The sequence below is a fragment of the Rhizophagus irregularis genome, chromosome 11 (assembly GCF_026210795.1).
Source record: "Rhizophagus irregularis chromosome 11, complete sequence".
Lineage (NCBI taxonomy): Eukaryota > Fungi > Glomeromycota > Glomeromycetes > Glomerales > Glomeraceae > Rhizophagus > Rhizophagus irregularis.
The window spans coordinates 4,487,938-4,504,020 of record NC_089439.1 but is presented as its reverse complement, the minus strand read 5'-3'; the positions used below and the strand labels follow the sequence as shown (position 1 = coordinate 4,504,020).

At 28.6% G+C, this 16,083-nt stretch overlaps 2 protein-coding genes across 2 annotated transcripts; both read left to right on the top strand.

The window, feature by feature from the left end:
- Positions 1-4,266: 4,266 nt before the first annotated feature.
- Positions 4,267-5,239, top strand: OCT59_003455 (uncharacterized protein; the record flags this gene model as incomplete). The annotated part of the gene is made up of 5 exons (XM_025308491.2): positions 4,267-4,302; positions 4,378-4,487; positions 4,569-4,594; positions 4,692-4,823; positions 4,887-5,239. 5 exons carry the CDS (start codon positions 4,267-4,269, stop codon positions 5,237-5,239), a joined length of 657 nt encoding a protein of 218 aa, XP_025179565.1.
- A 2,876-nt stretch (positions 5,240-8,115) lies between these two features.
- Positions 8,116-9,123, top strand: OCT59_003454 (uncharacterized protein; the record flags this gene model as incomplete). Its single annotated transcript, XM_066145622.1, has 8 exons — positions 8,116-8,122; positions 8,321-8,336; positions 8,431-8,469; positions 8,548-8,641; positions 8,720-8,755; positions 8,842-8,900; positions 8,985-9,035; positions 9,114-9,123. 8 exons carry the CDS (start codon positions 8,116-8,118, stop codon positions 9,121-9,123), a joined length of 312 nt encoding a protein of 103 aa, XP_065996325.1.
- Positions 9,124-16,083: the final 6,960 nt, after the last annotated feature.

Sequence of the window (16,083 nt, the reverse complement as noted above, 5' to 3'; positions counted from 1 at the left end):
CATGTCCGCTATGCTACTGGCATACAAGTAAAAAAAATTTTGTTTTTTAAAAAGTTATTAAAAAAATTGTTAGACGTACGATTTAGGTATTGATGTACAAAATGACATAAGTTTTGTATCGATTAAAATTATATAAAGTGATTTACATCGAAAAAATCAATTTTTTAATTTTATTAAATTATAAGAAAATTAACGCGCTCAAATTTGTCGTATCTTATATAAAACCATTAAAATTCCCTAACAACATATTTGTACAATTTATTTTACATATATCAGGTGATCCAATCGTATAGCTTACTTTCAAACTTAAAATCATTTCTAAAACGTGGGATAGCGTTTAAAGGTACATAGAAAGTCATACGTCTTCTTTCTCATTACATAGTACTGGCTGTAATAAATTAAACATTATATACTATAATATGAAAAATGCTGTTGATATATAAATTGTATCATTAAAGAAATAAATAGAAATTCTTGAAAGAACGTGGCTAAGTCGCAAAAACTATAATAGTAAATTTCAGTTAATTTAATTACAAGCGAGATAGTGAATATAAGTATATGAATAAAAATGTCAAAATATGTAGTTGTTTTCGAATCTTTTATACTGCGTAAAATTTCTTACCGTTTTTTTATTGTAACTCTTTGTTAGGGTTATCATTTGCCCCATAGTCCCTCATAGTAAAACTATTTTTAGAAAATTTGATGCGCTGTGTGACATTTAATTGACCAATATATTATCAACCAATTTACAATTCAGATTTTATTCACGTAAAATTTTTTATTAAAGCATGCCATGCATTAATGTTACGCTACCTTAGGAATTTCCAATTGATTTTTTATCCTGACTAGTTAGGAATAAGTAAAATTTTACTAGAATCGGATAAATGATCGGCCGATAGGCCGATCATGTTCCAATTCTAAAGTAAATTTATTAGCCAAGATATAATTAATTTATCCCCCTGCCATTTACACAATGGTAAGTGTTTTATAGTATATCTCGAGTATAAATATAGTTAGTATACAGTATTTTATTGTTGAATCTTATTTTCTTTCGCTTGGTTTTTTTTTTCATTTTAAAAGATTTTAAAAAAATGATTAATTTTTAAAAAGCTTCGGAACTATTACCAATACACTTGGAAAATAATATTGAGATTAGAATAAATTAAAGAAAGTTTTTTCTCATTTGGAAAATGCAAATCTTTCTGAATTGCTCAAATTTTTAAATCCGTCTATTATAGTATAATCAATAGTTAATTTTTACTGCAAAATCTCCTAGGAACGGATAAATTATTAAATTAAACTCTAATTTTACTTTATAAGAAATTTTGATTAGAACTTTTGTTTCAGCTATGACTATCTCAAAGTTAAATATCCATTATTTGGCAACGCTATTAGTTAGTATTATTATTTAAGTCCAGCTAGATTAATAATTTAACCTAATTTTATTACTAATAATTTATTGTCTCAATCCTTTCATAGTGGAATTCCTATTATTTATGTTATTTTTCTATTAGCAAAAATTTCTTCATTTAATAGTAATTATTCAAATACTGCAAGGCCAGGAGAAAAAAAATATAATTTGTTGGTAATTTTTTAAATTGGTAGGCGGCCTTTTTCTCGCATCTTTGTTTTTTTGTAAATTTATGTCTTTCAATGAGGAAAGTGTACTATGCTAACTATTATTTATTTTTAAAAAGTAGGACCTATTAAGATGGTTTTTCTCATATATGATTAATATAACCATTATGTAATCGTTATCCGCCCACCATATGTGGAAATCTACTATTCAGAAAGTAAAAAAATCAATTTCGCCGAAAAATTTGGTCATATAAAGGGATAACGAAAGGTATATATGAAAAGTATTGAGTTATATAATTTTTTTAAATGTTGTATATTCTTTTGCTTACTAACTTCCACGGTTCTACCTCCTTCATTCAATATAGATGGTGACATGATTGTTCTTTGATGATATCATCGTTACCAGAGCAGGAGCTTTCTTGTGTCGAAGATTCGACATCAGAATGAGTGCGCTTGGTTGAAGACGAAACATCTACCTCAATCGGATTTAATTGTTATATAGGTTAAGCTGGTTAAATGGGGGTCTGTTTGTTCGGTGTAATCGGAGCAGTTTTAGGGGCTACAGGAGAGCGTGGCGAATATTCGATAAATGGGATTATGTTCTATATTACCATGATTAAAGATCATTTGATTATTATTATATTCTTGCTATTAAATTACGACTGTTTTTGAACAACAAAACGAAAGTTTATCTAATAATAACAAGGTATAGTGAGTTATATATTCCTTATTATCATTCGCACGAGCGACTATCAATTTTGTGTACCAATTTATTGACATAATCTATTTTATAATATGTTGAATAATAAATAGTTATAATTATGAAAAGAAGCGTTTAAAGGTTAGTAGCGTATCTTAATTCAAAATTTACCAATGGTATTATTTTTGGTTACCATCTTATTCCTTTTTCGACAGATGTCATGAGGATAGTACCTATTTGGCTGACATGATGCGTTCATGACGAAGAATTACTCCAATTCCGATATAAAGAGAGGTTAATCATGTAATGTATCTTTGATTATTTTAGCCATTTATCTTTAGCTTTTCTAATCCATGATTTCACACAAAGTACATGTTTCCTAAAAACATGCTGTTTCAACTTATGGTTTTAGTACCTGCCGTACTTTATAATTAGCAATAATAACTGTATAATCAGGAACTATCTAACTAGAAAGTTAACGGATTAACCAGCTATGTCTTCTATTGGTTCTAAATTTATACTTCTTCACAACTTGTATTTTTACTAATTAATATATCTCACATGTTAATGTTATAATTGTTAAATACCATTTGATTTTACAGTGGAATTTCCGGACGAATGAAATTGACCAAACCTAATGATGTTGAAACCACAATTATAGGGAATGATTTTATAGTGGAAAGATCAAAGAAAACAAAATTTTGTGCGGTCGTCCGAATTATTATACGATGAGCAGGCCAAATTTCAAAATTAAAAACAGCTAATCTCATTTAGAATTCTCTTTTTTTCTGTTCTGAAACGATACTAATATCAAATGGCTAATTATCATCAAAGGTATCAAATTCAAATACAAGAAATAATCTAGACTATTTAACCTAGATTAAAGGTCTGAATAACTACTATTTTCCTGACATTAATTATGAACAGTCAAGGTAATTAAAGCACCGAAAAGAATTTTTAGCAGAGCGCAAATATTTCGATTTATCGCCGTTTTCAAAATGGTGTACGCAGTTTATTTGTGATTGTATATTCGAATACCAATATTCGCCCGGTTTTCATCCGTTTATTGTCCATATTTCATCCGGTTTTCGGTTTTCTTTTTTTTTTATTCAAATTTAACCGCGTACATCATTTTGAAAACGGCGAATAATGACGATCTGACCATATTGATAATAATAAAATTTTGGTTTTGATTGTTGATTATTTTTTTATCGCATCTTAACTAATTATATTTTTATAATCACTGATTATTACAAAGTGACTTGGAGATTAGTTTCACCTTTTGCGCGAAAAATGTTTCATAACATGATTATTCTCTTTCATGTAGTATATAGTTAATTATTTTATTTTAATTCTGAAAGAGCTGCCAATCCGTCAGCATTTCAAAAAAAAAGAAAATAAATTAAAGCAAATAACGGTAACATTTGAAAATACAGTACGTATACTCTCAGAAATAAAATGTAATTTGGAAGGGATTATTTAATGATGCATTTGACTTTATATTAATTTCCAAATTGGATCACAACGTTTACTTAGCAATGTGTAACAAATAATCAACTGTTTAACTGTACCAATCTCAATTCAACATTATATGATAAAAATTTTTAATTTACCTTAACTTACTTGTTAATTAATTGAAAGTAATAACTGTAAAACTAAAAAAAGATTTTATTGTTCAGTTTCTTAAAACAAACTCATACAAAATAAATTATAATGAAAATCTAAAAATAGTTAGAAAACTTGACAAAAATAAAACGCTTGGGTAAATTATCATGCCGGTACTAATACTCCCTATACAAAATGACTTCCCAAATTTCTTTGTTTTTATTTTGTTTACATGTATGTAAAATTATGTAAAATGACAGTCAAATCATGAGACTACAGTAATTCTGAAAATGTTCAAATACTGTAATTTTTCTCTTCCATGCGATTTGTATTTTTTCATTTTTTAAATTTTCTTTAGCAATTCCTTCGTTTTAATATACGATATGGTCCGTAGTAAAAATCCTTTGTTTAATGAAGAAGTATGTTATTTTTTTTTTCTAAAGAAAAAAATTATCACAAAAAATTGGCTTAACAAAAATGTAATTTCCTTGTAGGATAATGAACGTATCAGAAATTATATGAAAGAGAATGGACATTATCACAATCGTTTTGTAAGAGTTAGTAAACTAATCCCGAAATATACACCGAAACAAATTTCTAATTAGTAAGTTAAATATTATTAGTTAATTTTCATTTATATTTCTAAAATTTTGTTTAATTTTTCTTATTAATTAAATTAATTTAGTTGGAGAAATTATCTTAACCCAGAATGTATGTAAAGTTATCACTACCTACCGTCCTATAAACATTCATTATTCCAAAAAAAAAAAAAAATTATTTCAATACTTTTTTATAATTTCTTTGATAGTATGCCACGGTCCCTTAGGTAGCTGTGAAAAGAATTTTATTATTGAATGGATTGTTAAGCATCAAAAATCAAGAACAAACGTGTTTAAAAAAAATTTTAATAATTTCTATTTTTATGAAAATAATATGAATTGTAAGTAATTCAAATTTATATATGTTCGATTTTTCTTTAATTAATATTTCCTTGATCCTTTAGGGAATAATGAAAAAGATAATACCCTTAAACGGCCTGGAAAACATCAATCATCTAGCGATATAATTCCTTGGAAACATTTGGTTCGTGATTTAGAAAATCAATTTAACAAGCGATATTCCGAAAATAAAGTCAGGAATTTTTGGAATTCAAGGCAAAAAAGTATTTTGAAACAATCTAAAAAACATAAACAAATACGAGAAACTGTAGTTCAAAAACAAGTTTTCATTCTTCCCCTTCCCACTACAAATAAGAATACTCTCCCTTCTAACAGTCAAAATGATTCTTCAAGAATCTCTATTGCGTCTCTTTTAAATGACACTAGTACAGCTGTGTATTCTAACATGGATTACTAATGAACCATTGTTATAATACATTTCGGAAAATAGATTACGAATATATTCCGTTATTGTAAACATTCCTTTGTTAATCATACCCCCTGAGTACAACTTCAAAATCGGGGAATATATTATAACATATTCCGTAACCTGTATGTATCCAGATGATTGACTGAAAAAGAAATGATTATAATGTGAATCATTATGTACTGTAGTACAATTGATACGTGCAAATAAAAATGAGAAAAATATGAAAATTTTACCAACCTATAAAAACTAATGATTTTTGGTGTTATACTAAAATGAATAAATTGTATTTAATAAATTTATAAATTCAAATAAAATTTATCTTGATTCGTTGTGAAGATTTTTTCTCCATTTAAATTTTTATAACTGCTACTACAGCCATTATTAGGACCTAGAGCAATACATATATAGGTAACAAGAAAGGTCAAAAATTTTATAATAGCTCTACGCAATTTTTTTATTAAGATAAATAAGCAAACTCAACATGTGACTTCATAAATTGCCCAAAAATAAGCAATCTAATCATATGATTTTATATAGGGAATTGAGTTGACGCCAAAAATCATTGTTTGATTAATTGGTTAAAAATTTTTTGGCAAAATTGAACAAAATTGACTAACAAGCAGTAATCGATTAAAATTTGATTAAGTACACTCGATCAAATAAAATCGAATAATTAATCGAACAATTAATCGATTATAGTACTTTATAGTAAATTATTATGACGAAAAAATGACTACTGAGAAATTTGTGGCTCTTGTTCATCTGTATATTACTAGCCAAATGTTTTGATGTGTGTAAAGATTCAGTGGAACTATTTGCACATTTTGGAGGCAAGTTAATGTTAAAAGAGTTTAACACTTCAAGTAGAGGAGCATGAAAGAAAGAACCTTTTTTTTACAAGGTAAACTAGTTACTATTTTAAGATTTAATCACATTTATTTAACCAATTATATCATTTAATATTTTAATCGATTATATTTAGTTGAGTATCATGATCGATTATAGTACTCGATACGCAAAATCATTAGTTGAGTCACTTGACTCAATCGACCATAATCGATTTTAATTTGGTCGACTCAATTCCCTAATTTTATAATATTATATTTTGTACAAAAATCATTTGATCATTTTCTTGAATTTATTATTTTGCAACAAATGTTTCATTTTTTAATAATATCATCTTAGCTAAAATATCCATCCCAGTAATTTTTTAATTCCCTATTAACTTTGCATAATTATCATTACATTAGATGTTATATAATATGTTATTAGACAATACAAATTTACCAAAAAATAAGTGATTGTATTATATAACTTCTCAAAAATTCTATGAAAATAAGCACTGGTCAAAGTGAGGTAGTATACAATACATTTACAACCAAGAAATTTTGTATACATGGCCAATTTCTTATTGATTTGTTAATAATTTCAACTAAATCTTATTAAAATGTGCATCCCAGAAATTAGTTGTAAACTTGTCCAATTTCCATGGAATTTATAGGTCTTTAAATTAACAGATTTCCACTACAATAAATTTAGCTCAAATTGTAATTAGGACTGTGGTTTTCAGCTGAAACTGAAAACTGACTAATAAAACTGAATTGCAAAACTGATTGTAAAACTACTGCAAAATTGAACGAGCTAGTGTTAGAAAGTATTAATTATAATTTTATTTGATAATATTCCTTAAAGTTATAATTTTTTTTTTAAAATAATAATGCCAATTTTGCAATTTTTTTTAGCAGAACAAAAAATCACATGATCTACACTTAAAAGATAAATTTTCTTATTATTTCAAAAATAAGAATACTATATATATATATAAACACCAAAATCATAATTTGTATTTTCAATAAAATTAATAAAAGAAACATTTTTTTTCTTTTGGAATATATGATTAACCAATCAGTTTTTTTGTCAGTTTTTTTATATATAAAACTGACAGTTAACTGGTTAGTCTTGAACTGAAACTAAACTATAACTGAACTGGTAAAAACTGGTTATAATTGGTTATAACTGAACTTTTGGCATCCCTAATTGTAATTAAATCTAATTTATATATTCATTTATTTAGGATAAAATTTTGTATATTATAAAAAAATATTAATGAAATCCTATTTAAATTTAGTATAATTAATAATAACAAATAAATATCTGATTTATGCTTTATGTGCTAAATAAAGAATCACAAAAAGTATTGAACTTACTGTACATTTTCTAATGTATTTCTCCAATTCAATTATGTCCTGTATAACAAATTTCTGTAATATATTAAAGTAGAATTAAAATTAGTCTAATTTTTACAAATTGCATAACAACTGGTCGAAATCATTTATTTCATCAATAAGACCTTCCAGCAATAATTTGGCAAATCAATCACATGATCTGTCACACATTTGGCTAATTACAAAAATTGGCATAAATCAACTGGTCGATTTTTGGTCAATTTTTAGTTGTTGTAACATAAAAAAAAACATAAATCGATCAATACTTTTTTTTTATTGATTTCTTATTAACAATAACAATTGACTTGGAATATTCAGCCTTAATACAATTTGGCCTATATTTGATATATTTGATGATCTATGATTAGACATATATTGAATTATATTAATTAAATGTTACACATTATGCAATACACATATTAAAAGTTTAAAAAAGGATCATCTTATGCATCCTTTTTTTAAACTTTTTTAATTTTCTTCCTTTCTCTTCCTTTTTCCTTCCTTCATTTTTTTTTCCTTCATCCCTGTTTCCCTTCATCCCCTTTCCCTTCCTTTGTTTTCCTTTCCCTTCCTTTCCTTTTCCCTTCCTTTCCCTTTCCTTTTTACTTCCTTTTGTCTTTTTTTTTATTTTTTTTTAATATGAACAGTTACTAACCATTCCTTTTTTACTTTTTTTTTTAGTTTCAGCTTTCAGGTGGACTTCTGAAGTACAGAAATTCCAAAAATTCATAAATACAAATTCATTGGAATTTTTTTTATTTTTTTTAATATGCATGATTACTAACCATTCTTTTTTTACTTTTCTTTAATTTCAGCTCTCAAATGAACTTCTGAAGTACTACAGAAACTCCAGAAGATTCGTAAGTTCAAATTCATTGGAGTTTTTTATTTTTTTTTAATAAAATATAAACAGTTAATACTAATCATTTTTTTTTACTTTTTTTTTAATTTCAGCTTTCAAGTGACTTCTGAAGTACAGAACCCTAAAGATTTGTAAGTACAAATACTTTAAAGTTTTTTTTTTTTTAATATGAACAGTTAATACTAACTGTTCTTTTTTACTTTTTTTAGATTCAGCTCTCAGATGACTTTTGAAGAATCCCAAAGAATTGATCATTATCCAAACAAAGAGGCTGAACTGTCAAGCGATGCAGAAAATCCAAATGTGAGATCCAAGATCCACTCCAGATTATAGAAGAGGATACCCAGGAAACCCAAGAATCCAATTGCCCTGCTACCTTAGAAGAGTTTGCATTGCGAGAATGAAAAAACAAGTTTTGTAAGTACAAAACTTGTTTTTTTTTTTGTTTGTTGTTTAATATTATAAACAGTTATTAACTGTTCTTTTTCTTTTATTTTTTATAGGTTCAGTATCTTGGGAGGAGCTTCCAAGTATCAAAGAACAAAAAAACCAAGATTCATAAGTATATATGAACCTTGATTTTTTATTTTATTTTTTTTTAATTTTATTAATGAATGATTACTATTAACCATTCTTTCTTTTTTAGGTTCAGTGAACTTCTGAATTCCAAAAATTGGAAAAGAACTAAGATTCATAAGTATATATGAATTTTGGTTTATTTATTTTTTTTTAATTTTATTAATGAACAGTTACAACTAACTGTTGTTACCCCTAGTCACGTGTAGAGTTACAACTTACTACGCCAAAAGATCATGTGGAAAATTAGGATCTACTGTGTCCAACTGTGCCAAGCTGACTTAGCTGCAGCCAACTTAGCCTATTATTTTTATTATATTAATTATATTTAATATAAACGATATAATTATTTTATTTATTATATTTAATTTATTTATTATATTTATTATATTAGTTATATTTCTTATATTTATTATATCTATTATATTTATTATATCTTTATATGTAGTGTTATCGAATAATGATGGTAATTAAGAGACGAATGGCGGATGACTTATATCATATAACTACACGGATACCAACGAAATTCTTACTATACTACCTATCCAAGGTATTTCCGGTATTGTTCGTTAAGAATCGTCAAGGTAAACAACTATAAAACATGATTAATAGTAATATGCGATATATAAAATAAATTTTATATGGAATATATAGAAACAATGTAAATAGCCAAAACGTAACGATTTTATTAATAAAAAAAGGACACTTTCGGTTTACAATAAAACGAATAAAGGTGATAGGGGAAAATTCTCAAGAACAACTATATAGGTCACTATTCTATTATGGAGTTGGTAGAGGCATATTTATATCTTACTGCCATCTCTTTTTCTAACAATCAAAGGCAAAATCTAATCTATAGATATCTAATTGTCAATGTTTCATCACCATATTACAATAGCGATAATTTTTATTGTAAGCCACTTTCAAATAGAACACAATTGATAATTTTGGACAATTAATACTATTGAACTAATTCTCACACAATTATCTTCTAATAAATTCTAATAAAATTGTATACGTATAAATAATACAAATAAAGAAAATATCTAATAATAAATAAATAAATTGAATAAATTAAAATAAATATAAAAATGATATATAAGTAAATTTATCATATAAAATCAATATCTTTAATATAGCTAACTGATATACACAAATCAGCAACTATACATCGGCGTAAATCGTCTCGTAACATCAGAAATCGACGTGTACACAAATGTACCAAAATTTCATCGGATCATCATATAATATCGGAAATCACATGCACAAAAAAATTTGTGTAACAGTAGTAACTTTTATATAAATAGGGTATTTTCCTTCATTATAAGTTAAGTTCCTTCAGTTTACCTTAGTTCTTTTAGTTCCTATTAGTTTGAATAAGTTCTTGTAATTATAAAGTTCTATAATAAAGTATAACCTTTTACACTATAAACAAACTTCCTATTTTAAGCGTGTCTTGTTTGATTGGATTTCAGTCATAGTTAAGCGTACTTAACCTCCCTGACTGCAAATCATAGTTAATCTATTCAACGTACCAAATCGGTTAACAAGTGGTGATTCCTGCCAGGTAAAAGGCTATACTGTGAATTAACAATTGATTTCTTTTCTCAGACGAACTTGAGAATACTTGCAGACGTACTTGCAGATGTGATTTCTTTTCTCAAACGAACTTGAGAATACTTGCAGACAAACTTGCAGATGTAATTTCTTTTCTCAGACGAACTTGAGATACTTGCAGACGTACTTGCAAACGAAATTTACTTTCTCAGACGTACTTGAGATATTAGCAGACGAACTTGCAACAATTTGAATTTTAAAATTGAATGCCCTTTTACAATTTATCTAAAGCAGAATTAAAGTCACATCAAAGAAAACATTGTAGAGGAAGAACAATAAACCAAAAAGAAGTTTACTGTATTCAGTGTTACCCAACAGATTCTATTCCAGCTGACAATATCCCTGACAGATTTGAGAAATTTTGGCTCTGGATTTCTATTCAGTACACAGCAAAACAATATACTGGAGCAACAGTAGCTGCTTTTAAAGTATTAAAAACTGAATTTTTTATAACTACACAACTCAATACACTTGTCGGTATAACTACTAAGATCTTACAAAGTATAAAGTTTTGACAAATAAATACCCCTTTATTAGAATTATCCTTTTATTTACATAAATTATTTGAATTAACAAATGGATTCAAGAGTTTACCAACCAATACTCAAGTAACTAACGCATATCAAATTTTTCATAATATACCAGTAAATAATAATGCCAACATGAATGAAGGTCAAATAAAAGAACTTATGAAGTTAGTTTGGGGAGCTGACCCAGCTGATAATAATAACCCCAGAAATGTTGGAAACCTCTTGGAAAATACTTTGAATAATAATACAACCGCCATCACTAATGCTTTACAAAATAACCTAAATGCCCTCAATGTTCTTATAACTGCCAACCAAAATTGTACAACATCTAAAGTTGTAGATGTTCCCTTTTTCTATGGACGTGATGATGAAGATTCATACGAATGGTGTCAACTCTTTGAAGCTGCCTTTGCAGCTAATGGATGGCCAGATAATCAAAAAATCGCTTTAGCTGCTGGATTTCTTAAGGAAGCTGCCCAAGATTGGTATGAAGAGGATAGAGGAAATATCAACCAATGGCATATAGATAACAATGCAGATAACTTTGATACCCGACTTATAAACTACTTTGCAACTGCTGCTCGAAGGAATCAGTGGACCAGAGAATTGCAAAATATTAAACAAAGGGACAATGAATCTGTAGAAAACTATTCTCAACGTTTTAAGAAGTTGTTAAATAAAGCCACCTAAGGAGAAGCTTTATCTGCAAGATACCAAATTAATTTTATATTAATGGTCTCAAACCTTTTCTAGTAGAACAAGTAGTAATTGGAAATACAGATAATTTAGAGGCAACTATTACCGAGCCAAGTTAGTAGAATTAGGTGTAAATACTACTCTTTTAACTACAACACCAGTAACTACTAGTACTACAGAACCTATTTCAACTACTACTACTACTGTTAAACCAACTCCACAAGTAGATGAAATGAAAGCATTAACCAAACAAATGCAACAACTCGCTCTTAATTATGCAAATCTCTCATCAGTTCTAATGGTTCAACAAAGCACTCTTTGAAATACCAGACCTAGATCTAATAATAACAACAATCAAAATCATCAAAATAGTCAAGCCCCTACTCATAATTCCTTCAATCCTAATATCACCTGTTTCAGATGTGGAAATGTGGGACATATTTCCAGAAACTGCCAAATGGGAAAAATACCAATAATGGAAATATTAATGGTAACAATAATAATAATAATCGCCCTCGCCAAAGAGCACCAGTTACACCTATTAATTATGCAGATGATGAAGCAGAAATTTATTATAATGAATATATATGAGGATGAATATGAAGAAGAGTGGGAAGAAGAAGACAAATATGAAGCATATGTTACAACTCGTTCTAGATCTGTTCCATACGAGATATCTTCTCCTAGAGGAAAAAGAACAAGATTTTCAGAATCTCGAAAGGAAGACCAATTACGTACCCACCCTATTCCTCCAGTAACTTCTTCTATACCAATGAATATGGATGCTACAGCAGAAACTTCTACAAAAAGAAAAGTAAGAACCAAAATGGTTCCTGCACCTATTGAAAATGTCAATGAATTTGATATAGCTAAATATATTAGTGACCTACCTTGTGATCTATCTATTGGCCAAGCAACAGCTCAACTTCCTGTTTACAGGAAAGGATTAATTCAAAGTATGAGGAGAAAACGTGAAAAGATTGACAATAACAATTATATTGGAGAAAGTTATTATGGAGATTTCAATTCAGAAGAAGAAACTCCTACTACCGCCACTAAATGTGAATTCCATATCAATCAACAGCCAGTTATTGCAGTTATTGATAGTGGAGCTGCAGTTAGTATTATGACTACTGCCATAATGAAAACTTTGAAATTAACTATTGATGGACCTTCAGAATATGTAATTAAAACTGCCAATGGAACTAGAGTTAGATCATTGGGAGAAATCCAAAACTTACCCCTAAAAGTCAGAAATTCAATTATTAAAACCAATGTTCAAATTATAGAATCAAGTGATAGTGTTTTCATTCTAGGAAATAACTGGATGAGAAAGGTGAATGCTGCCCTTGACTGGAACAAGAAGACGCTAACTATCAGATACAATGGACGATCCATAACAGTTCCTGTGATTTTTACTCTTCCAAAACCCATTAAAATGAAGCAATCATTTGAGTATGACGATGAAGAGAAATATGAGTCTGAAGAGTTAGAAGAAGCTCAAATCTATATGTCTGACTTTTCTGGTTATTCAACAGAAGAATCCCTTGAATTTAACCCCTAGGAAAATGAAGTATCTCCTGCACACCAAAATAATGAAGATGAAGAATTGGAAGAATCAAATCCTGCCATTTATTTAGCTCAAGCAGAAGTATATAGTGGAGAAAAAGTCAATCCAGACTTACATTTAGGACCATTAGACTACCACCAACAAAACCAATTTCAACAACTCTTAAGTGACTATGCAGATATTTGTACTAAAAGCCAAATGGAAATTGGAAAAACAAATGTAATTAAGCACAAAATTATTACAAAAGATGCGTACGCCTATCTCTCAACCACCTTACAGATGTAATCCTAAATATAGAGAATTTTTACAAGGTGAAATCAAGAGAATGGAAAGTCAAGGACTTATAAGAAAATCAGCCAGCCCTTGGGCTTTAACTGTAGTAATTGTTAATAGAAAAGAAGGAGAAAACCGTTTATGCATAGATTATCGCAAATTGAATGCTATCACCAAAGCAGATGCTTACCCATTGCCTCGAATTGATGATATGCTTGAATCTTTTAGTAATGCAACATGGTTTACCACATTAGATTTAGCCAGTGGTTATTGGCAAGTAGCTATGGATCCAGCAGATATTGAGAAAACTGCCTTTATTACTCCATTTGGATTATATGAATTTCTAGTAATGCCCTTTGGTTTAGCTTATACGCCTGGAACTTTTCAACGATTAATGAATAGAATACTCCAGGAGTATCTAGGGAAATTTGTAGCAGTATATTTAGATGATGTAATCATCTACTCAAAAGGAACCTTGGAGCAACATTTGGATCACCTTAGACAAGTATTTGAAACTCTTAGACGAGCAAATTTGAAGATTAAACTTAAGAAATATTACTTTTGCCTTGGAAATATTCATTTCCTAGAACATGTAGTTGGACGAGAAGGCATTCGTCCTGATCCAGAAAAAATTGAGAAAATTAGAACTTTTCCAGTCCCAACAAACCTAACACAACTTCGCTCAGCATTAGGCTTATTCTCCTACTATCGAAAGTTCATCAAAGATTTCTCAAAAATAGCCAAACCAATGTTATTACTTTTAAAGAAGGAAACCCCTTTTCATTGGACTGAAAAACAGCAAACTGCATTTGATTATTTGAAGGAAAGATTAATTAAATCTCTTAATATATCCTGACTTTGAATAACCCTTCATTATTCATACAGACGTATCTGGTACTGGACTTGGTGATGTGTTATTACAAATAAGAGAGGATGGAAAAGAACATGTAGTCGCTTATGCCAGCAGATCTTTGAATAAGGCTGAGTGCAATTACCTTATAACTGACCAGGAATGTCTTGCAATAGTATGGGCTATCAAACATTTTCAACACTACTTAGGATTAAAATCTTTTACAATTGTTACTGACCACTCTGCTCTAAAATGGTTAAAGATATCCAAAATCCCAAAAGGCCGCCATGCGAGATGGGTCATGGACCTTCAACAGTATGACTTTAATATTAAGCATCGAGCAGGAAAAGCAAATGCAAATGCAGACGCATTATCCAGAATGTTTGAAGAAGATAACTAAACTCTTAGTTGTTTCATGATTTCTATCAAAAAAGAAAGACAAACTAATGTAAATGAAAGCTCTACTCCAGTACATGAAGAGTATGATGCAGATTCAGAAGATGATTATACCGATAGACCTGCTCAAAAAGCTATCGATTTGTTAAATCATTGTGATTATTTATTATATGATATGCAAAGCTACATTGAAGAATAATCAGGAAATAGTTCTTCTATCAATATTATTTCAGGAATTTGATATGATTTTGACAACCCCAATGGACCTCATCCAGAAGATTGTATTTGTAAAGATTGCCAACCCCCTCCAGCTCGTTCACCATCACCATATACACAGGTCGAAAAGTGAAAAATCAGGCACCAATCGGTCACCAATCAGATACCTGATTGGTGACCGATTGGTGACTGATTGATGCCTGATTTTTCACTTTTTGACCTGTGATAGTTGCTGCAATAAGATTATTTGTCAGTGTAATGAAGATAACTATTCAATTGATATAGAAGAATATAATAATTCTTGGGAAAGACAAATAAATGGAAATGTATTCTCTGATTAGTATTCAGAAGAAAATCAGATCAATATTGAAGAACATATCACCTGGACCATGTGTGGTATAGACCGTCAAGCTTTAGAAAATATGTATTTGGAAAATATCAAAATTAAACAAATAATTGCCGGTCAACCAATCAATCATGGTGGAAGTCATTATGGAATGTGATACAGAAAATCATCATGTGCACACATATTGTACGATGTGCAAGAAGAATTTATTTTATGGAACTACCATCTATGACTGTATTATTGGATTCACTTTAGGAAAAATTAGGCCAGATATGAATCCCAAATTTCTTATTAATAATCAATGGTGGAAAGAACCTCAAGCAGTACAACTTGAAAATAATATCAATTATCTTAAATATATTGAACGATTAATGAATGATCTACCAGTTCACAAAATATCTTTATTGCCAAATTGGACTAAAAGTCCACCTCTTTTACATATAATAATTAACAAAGTATCAAAGATGAAAGCGAAAGTATCTGCATCATGACGAGACAGCCTAAATTTTTAAAAATGGATATCAAACATTACAATAACATATATAATTATTTAAAATATAATCAATTACCTTCTACATTAAATAACCAACAGCAACAACAAATTCAAAAACAATCAGTATATTTTATTATCAAAAATAATTTTATTTATAAAAAAGATAAGAAGAAACAAAATAA